This window comes from Notothenia rossii, assembly GCF_949606895.1.
Source record: "Notothenia rossii genome assembly, chromosome: 6".
In the NCBI taxonomy this organism is placed as follows: Eukaryota; Metazoa; Chordata; class Actinopteri; order Perciformes; family Nototheniidae; genus Notothenia; species Notothenia rossii.
The window spans coordinates 72,956,606-72,964,329 of NC_136909.1; the positions used below are offsets into that span (position 1 = coordinate 72,956,606).

At 43.9% G+C, this 7,724-nt stretch overlaps 1 protein-coding gene across 1 annotated transcript; it reads right to left on the reverse strand.

The window, feature by feature from the left end:
- Positions 1-299: 299 nt before the first annotated feature.
- Positions 300-5,495, reverse strand: hps6 (HPS6 biogenesis of lysosomal organelles complex 2 subunit 3). The gene has a single exon (XM_079688312.1). It carries the CDS (start codon positions 4,882-4,884, stop codon positions 2,080-2,082), a length of 2,805 nt encoding a protein of 934 aa, XP_079544438.1. The 5' UTR covers positions 4,885-5,495; the 3' UTR covers positions 300-2,079.
- Positions 5,496-7,724: the final 2,229 nt, after the last annotated feature.

Sequence of the window (7,724 nt, forward strand, 5' to 3'; positions counted from 1 at the left end):
ATGTGATCTGTCAGCTGGACCTATTGATGTGCAGTACAGCGTGAATGGAAAATATTCAAAGAGCTGAACAAACGAGAACTACAGCCATCTGTGGAAACAGGAACATGGCAGGTAGGTGACATTACACACGTTTGATGGTGCCATAAAAACTAGCTGGCAGAAACATGTATTGTTAATTTGACTGTGTGTATAGTCCCATGGAGGAACCCAGTGTAATGCAATAGAAGCCAACAAATCACAATCTATATGTCAAGATTACAAGCTTTCAACAAGTGAGTTAATATGTCAAACTCCGGGCAGAAGTTTTATCTTCAGTTTAATAGCATACATCGGTTCATAAATACTTGTATACATATTTTCCAATTTGCTTAGAGAGCACCACCAAAAAATAAAAATGTAGATGTGAACAGATGTCGAGCCCAAAAGGAATTCTTATTTGTTAACAGCAAAGTTTAAGGCAAATTAATATTAAACATCTGAGCAGTGATTCAATCAGGCCGAGTAGGGGGAAGTCGGGGAGTTCCCAATGAAAGTACACTCGTGGCACTGAACTGAACATTGTTTAAAGTGTACAGAGCTTCGAAGGACACGATTAGATCTTAGTCAGCATATATTAGAAATTAAAATGTCATTTAAAAAACACAACCTAATGCTTCTGCCACCACTTCTTTCTCCAGAGAGTGAGCGAAGCTGAGGAGACCCAGCAGGAATGTGACACGGCTCTGTAAATGAAGAGCAGCGCTGTGAAGAGCTCTCTGATTGTTCTGCAGCATTTTGGAGTCTGATTGTCACTCAATGTCACTTTTAGAGCTTCTCTGTCAGTAACTCACCAACCCAGGGTTGATATTTTAGTAGTCTTCCAAAGATTGTTACAAAATAAAACCTTTTGTTTCAGAAGGCTCAACATACAAAAGATTCCTATCTAAAACAAGCTGTATATACTGCTCACACATTAGCATCAGTAGGCACATAAATATAGTTTTGTTTACAGCACACTCAATCAGAAAACATTTAAACAGAGGCACGGTACAAACAATACTGACTGGGATGATAAAAAAGTGCAATTGGTTCCAGAGCATGAATACTAACAGGACCAAGTGAGGACCTAACATCTCTAATGACATTATACCCTCACCGGGTCCATGAAGGAAGACGTACATGACCTTATGCAAGCAGCAGGGCACCTAGTCAGTGAGCACCAAACCCACACTGGAATCCTAACAGAATTACCTCCGAAATTGAATTTAAAGTCAAACTGTGAGTCACTTTTACTGGAGATTACGTCTGGAATGTCCTGTGAGTTGGGCTAGGAGGGAGAAAAGAGGACAAGATGGAGTCTCGAGGGACAAATGGATGACAGGAATTGAGTTTGTTTGACTTTGGTTACATGGTCTGCTTTGAGTCCTTCGAAACTAGGTTAATGTTTATGATATGTTAAGTACAAAACCAAGTCAGTAAAGGAACCTTGGACCCCTTACCCCTCCTCCTCTAAACCATACTACTTAAAACAAACATTTCAAACACAAAGGCCAGCTTGTCTCAGTAGATTACCCACTGCATGATCAACTACTGAAAGGCAGCTACATTTGGCTACAATTAGCAAACATCAGCTCACATTAAAAGCCAAAGAATATTGTACATTTGATAAACCCCAATAATGAGAGTTAGTGGCTTTGTTTTACTGAGCAGATACACACTACACTGTGTTAACACAATATATTACCAAGGCATTTTGATAAAGGCTAAGCTTATTTGATGCAAGCAAACACATTCTCATCCACGTGCAGTTAAGGCTTGAGAGATAAATAACATTGTGGATACAGTATATACACACATTAAGACTTAAAATTACCTGAAGTATTTACACCGGTAAGATCTTCAGTAGTCATTTCATAGTTTCTAGTAGTCATACTTCATATCAATACTTTTTTTTTTTAAAAACCCCATCAAATATCACAATTAACTGCATTACACTCATGATATATCTATTACATACTGATTCTGATTGTCGACACATGCTGCTTCACAGTTTGGTCAGGTTGTGTGTGAATTGTTTTAGTTTGTTCATGTCTTTGTGATTCAGACTGGGTTAGCAGGAAGTGCCACCCTTGCTCTCTGGACAGCCGTGTGTGTGGGTGACTGCTGTCCGGGTGTCTCTGCGAGATAATCCGGGGTGGTGTCGTTTGCGAGAGATGAGTCTGTGTTAGGATCTGAGACAGTCCTGGGCTGGCGTGGGGGGGCAGGAGGGGGGAACGTAGGTGACTGTAGGATGTCTGCGTAGCGCTGGCTAGGCTTGGTCTCCCTCTGAAGCACTTTCTTCAGCAGAGGTTTCAACAGCCCGATGGTCAACTGGCTGCTGTGGGAGTCTGCGAAGGGAGGAGGGGACGAGGAGGTCGTACTGGACATGGAGAATGAGGAAGAAGAGGAGGAGGATGGTGGGGTGTTTGAGGAGGGGAGGTTCTTCAGCACTAAGTTGAGAATGGCGGTGACGGTGAGGTCCTCAGGGCATAGTGCCCACAGCACGTCCAGGTAGGGGTCCAGGTCTCTGTGCTGAGCCACCTCGCACAGCAGAGTAGTGAAGATCTCCTTGTTGAGCAGCGGACTCCGTTTGCAGAACTTCTGGGCCACCATGGTGACCCGCTCCCACTGCTGCTTGGCCATGAGGGTCCTCAGCGCCTGCAGGATAGCGTTGGGCCGCCCACTGACCAGCAGCAGCTCCACCTCCAGGTCCTGCCGCTTGTCTCGGTCCGGGGTCAGGCTGGACAAGGCGGCCAGCGCTCGTTTGTAGAGCGGCATGTTGTTCTCCCCGCCCTCGACTGCTCTCCCACCGGAGAAGCCCCAGGAGGAAGAAGAGGCCAGGCCCAACCCGAGTCCTGCTGAGCCCTGCTGCTGCTGGGCCAGCTCCAGGAAGCGGGGCAGCCAGCTGGGTTGGAAATGAAAAACTGAGTAGCAGAGGAGCTCAAACACAGGCATGTCGGCGGGGGAAGTGTAGATTTGGGATTTACAGTTTGCAACGTGATCACCTTTGAGACTATGATTGTGTTTTGGCCCGCCGTTTGTGAATGGGAGGGAGGATGGGGGGCTGGACGTCGTGGCAGGACTGAGGACAGTTTTCCACACGTCTGGGGAAGCCCTGCTGGACAGAGACCCCTCCCCGTTGTAGTGTAGCTGCAGGGCGGCCTGAGCTGCTCTCCATGCCTGGGAGGGAAACAGGCTGAAGATGGTGTTGAGGTAAAGCAGAGCCTCTTTATCCATCTCTGAAGCCAACATCAGCCTGGCTACTTCTTTCTCAACTAGACTCTCACACACTGCCTCCACCTCTTTAACATTCCCCCTCACTAAACTCCCCTTCACCTCCTCCAGAGAGACCAGAGCCTTGAGCTCAGCCTCTAGAGACCCCATTAGTTTATCTTGCCCCGCTGTGTTGTCATCTCCGTTCTGCAAGGGCTCAGCTCCTTTCTGCCTCAACCCTGTGCTGAGGTAGTTCCTGAGGATGGTGGATAAAGAGATGGGGGCCTGGAACCTGCCCCCTTTCTTTAGTGTGTCTACAGTTAGCCGAGTGCTGCTCAGGCTCCTCTGCTGGTAGTATTTACAGGCCTCCTCAAACACAGCCTCTACCAGGAGCTCTCCAGGGTGAATACTCTCCACTGAGTCGACACCAAAAGGCTTCAAGTTGTTGACATCTCGGGAATTCGTCTCTCTGTTCACAACCACAAAAAGTCCAGTTTCCGAGAGCAGGTGAGGGGCGCATCTTTCAGCTCTGTTTACATACAATAACCCTTCTTTCTTCAGCGTTATCTTTTCCATCTCTCTGCCACAGTTCACGTCGATCAGGTGCAGGTTTTGCCCCATCAGCAGGGCCAGTGTGTCCTGGTACATGCATAGGCTTGTTTGAGGAGTGCCACATTTTACCATGCAGTTTTCTGCCAGTTTGTATACCTGTCTCAGTGTCCCATCTTTCTGCAGAAGACACACCCACCCCGTGCTGAGCAGCAGCAGCAGGCCTCCACATCCTGTAGGGGAGAAGTCGTAGATCTCAGGTGGTTGAAGAGTCGATAAGTATCCCAAACAGTCTGTCACCAACCTCTTCAAGTCAGACTCTTTAGCCGAAAGCTTTTTCAGGGGAATGTTGTTACACGTGGTGCTGACTGTGAAGGTGTCATGGCGAGGGGACCAGGAGAGAAAGAATTTGGAGATACACAACTGCGGCTTCACTTTCACATCAGGAAGAAGATGCACATATTCACCCGAGCTGACCACAGTGAATTTAGGATTATTGTGGAGGGCGATTTTCACTCCCCCCAGACTGACAGCCCCCTCCTCCACCTCGAAGTCTCGTCTGCAAACACAGTATCTCAGCTTATTCCTTGTGGAGCTGAGGGCAGGGGTGCTCTCTGAAGCTGGCCTCTCCTCACACCAGATGATCAGATTTGAACAGGCACACACAGACACCACTTTTGCTCGGGGGCTGTTGCACAAATCTGATGTTTGCAGGAGATGCCAGCCAGCTTTGCACTCCTGGAATTTCCAAAACTCAGCTTTTCCATTCTCATAAACCACTGCCACAGCTGCTGTGCCTCTGCTGCTGCTGCTATTGTTATTATGGTCCAAATAAAAGATATCCACAATAGGCACGGTCAGCCGCAAATCCAGCTTCTTCTGGTTCTGGGCAACATGGGGTCTTTCATACTTGTCAAAAGTCACAAGACCAACTTTAGGCTTGCGGAGGATGACATGAACATGACGTCCATCTGGGCTCAGGCGAACATTTGACAGGCTGTTTTTGAGGTCGTTATTGTTAGTCAGTTTAAATATCTCAGTCAGCTCCTTACCGCCAGTATAGTCCCCGAAATCTGACAGCTGCTCCAACATCAGGCGCGCCATAACTCTCAGTTGTCAGCCTGAGCAGAGGAATTGAATAAACTCTCCACAAAGTATGAACTACCCTGCTAGCTTGTGTTGCTCATAAATCTGACCTGGGGCTCCGGAGAGACTAACCGAGCGGCATCCCGTTAGGTCCGGTGAGAGGCTTCACCCCGTCCCTGCGGAAGGATACATCCTCCGACAGCCTTCGACCCGGCAGCCTCATGTCGGAGCTAAACTGTTATCCGACAGAAGGAAGTAACCGCAGAAAAAGTTTGAAAGCAGAAACGAAAGAGGCACTTTACTCATTCCGATGCTATGCTAACACTCCCCTGACATCACGGGATTGTTAATTTCCGGATACCGACGACACAGCAAGCAGGGAGGAGCTGAAAGAAGGCCGGGTCCTAGAGTGTGTAGAGGGCTAGGCGGAGGGAAGAGCGGCCCCCACCGCATGTTGGCCTGCAGTCATCTGTAACTAAGGCAAGTTTAAACCATGGTTTAAACACAAATCATGTTAGGATTTTAAAATGTTTGCGTTGAAAATAACAATTACAACTTACATTGAGAAGAAAACTATCTATATTTTTCTTCCATTACCAAGCTACTCATGTTGTTTAATAAAGTACAAGTAGAAATACCATGTTCTTAAAAAACTATATTACATGTAACAAGTCCTGAATTAAGTAGGCTACTTATGTAGTAGGCTACATAAGTATTATCAGCAAAGTATGTAGAATGTAGCACAGAAATAGCTGCAAAATGCAATTCAAGTATCAAAAGTAAAAGTCCTCAGGATGCAGATTGGTTTTAAAGGGTTTAATTATTTTGTATTATTCAGTGTCATACAATTGTTATGTTGTAGTGTGTCATGTGGAGCCAATTTTAGTCCCTTCTTTTAAATACTTGATATATTACATTACTGAATCACATTGTAAAAGCATATAAAGTGTTTCATAAAGCTCTAGGAACCATGAATGTATGGAAGTGAAACGTAAAATATTTGCCTATAAATTGTATAGGCCTATGTAGCATACAATGGGAATACTCAACCAAAGTACAAGTGTGTCAAAACAGTAGGCCTACTGCAATAATTGAGTAAATGTACTTACAATCCATCCCTGCTATTGAGTGTATATTGAATTATTTTAGGTTGGATATTGTCTGTCCAAAAAGTGCAACCAACTTTTTGTTTCCAAGTTGAAAACAGGTTAAGGGGCAAAAATTAGTAGATTTTCATTCAGTGTATTATGTGTTGTGCTTTTGTTTGCTGTACCTTGCTTTGAATAGTCAATGATTTGTCAATTAATTTGTGCCATTCAGGTGTTAACTCCCAGTTAAAACTTGAACATTTGGGACCTACAGAGAAAAGTGCAATACAATATTGTGTCACAGCTTGTTAGTGTTAAGTACGTTTTGAAGTAGGACAACTTGCTTGAGCCAGAAAATGAACTGACTTTAGATCTAGCTTTAGTATCTGACCTCGACCTCTGACCTTGAAGCAGACTGTGCAAACAAAAAAAGGAGCATGTCACTATGGAAATCAATAAAATGGCCAATGTTGTTGAAAAAGAGCAAAGAAGACACACAGTAATGCTAGCTCTATATTTGCTGAGCATAGGTTGAAACCTGCAGTAGGTGACTTGAAAATAATACCTAGATAAGAGCAAATGAGGAACTATGCTAATTTAAATGTCAGTTCAATAACAACATTAGCTTGATTAATACCAACCTGAGGAACTGACTCCGCTTTGTCAATAGGAGGTATACAATACATGGTTACAGGAGGATTGGACAATTCATGTTAGATGATTTTGTCAGGGAGAAGCTTGGTGGGTGTCAAAGATGCAATCTAACATATCATGTGGAAGTAAAAATAGTTTTCTCTTTCAAGAAAGATTGCATTTATTACAATGGGACTAAAAGGCTCAATGGTGACTCACAGTGTAAGTGAATGACTGCCTGCTTCTTTATTACTTTAACTAACTTTACTGGAAATGTTCAAAGCGGCCCACACTGTCGTGACATTTAGAAGACAAAGACATCTGCTGTTTGGCTGCCAGTGGTGCACACTAGTTAGGAATATCCAAATGGTATTTTCTTTGTTGAAGTGCATTTGGCCTTGGCATCATGGAGAGACAAATCCGAGAATATGTTTTATGTAAGATTAAAACCAACACCATGTGTGTTTGACTTTCCTGTCCCTCGACAGACTTTGTGAAATCTCTCTTTGTTTGTTTACATCTTCTTTCACAGGTATTCCCAGAAAAAACATTTTCTGTTATATCAGACGTTTTTGAAATCATTTTGTGTTCAAAGATCTTTCTACACCCATGCAAAAAGGCTTTGAGGCCACCTAATGTGTTGGAACGAGGGCACCAATGTTAAAACAAATGAATCATTTGCTTCTGTTGATTAATATTAAATAAATTAGCAGACAAGCTTGTGATACCAATAACGTAATCAAATAATGGTGAGAGTTCCGCTGTCTGTGTCTCATTCACTCATTATTATCTATGGCACAAGCCTTTTGTTCACATATCTCGGTCGCATGTTTTCCTTCACATTTTTTATTTTTTTAAAACTTCCAACCTTTGTCAATATTTGTACCTAAAATCAGAATAGTGCTTTGTGTGTGTCTGTCATGTTTGTAAGTTCACATCATATCCAGGAGGAGGCAGCATTGGTCTTCTCTCAATGCATGTGGGTATGAAAAAAGAAATAATGAAGATATATAAGTGCTCACAAGGGTTGGGTGTAAATCATGGATGATCATCATTTCTTCTTTTCTCTCTGACACTGAGCGCACAAATGCATTTTATAATAATCTCAAGAACACTGACTAGACTAACTGCATTTCT

Bases quoted from the DNA above. Each gene is read 5' to 3' on its own strand.
- hps6 (XM_079688312.1), bottom strand. From the start codon at position 4,884: ATGGCGCGCCTGATGTTGGAGCAGCTGTCAGATTTCGGGGACTATACT.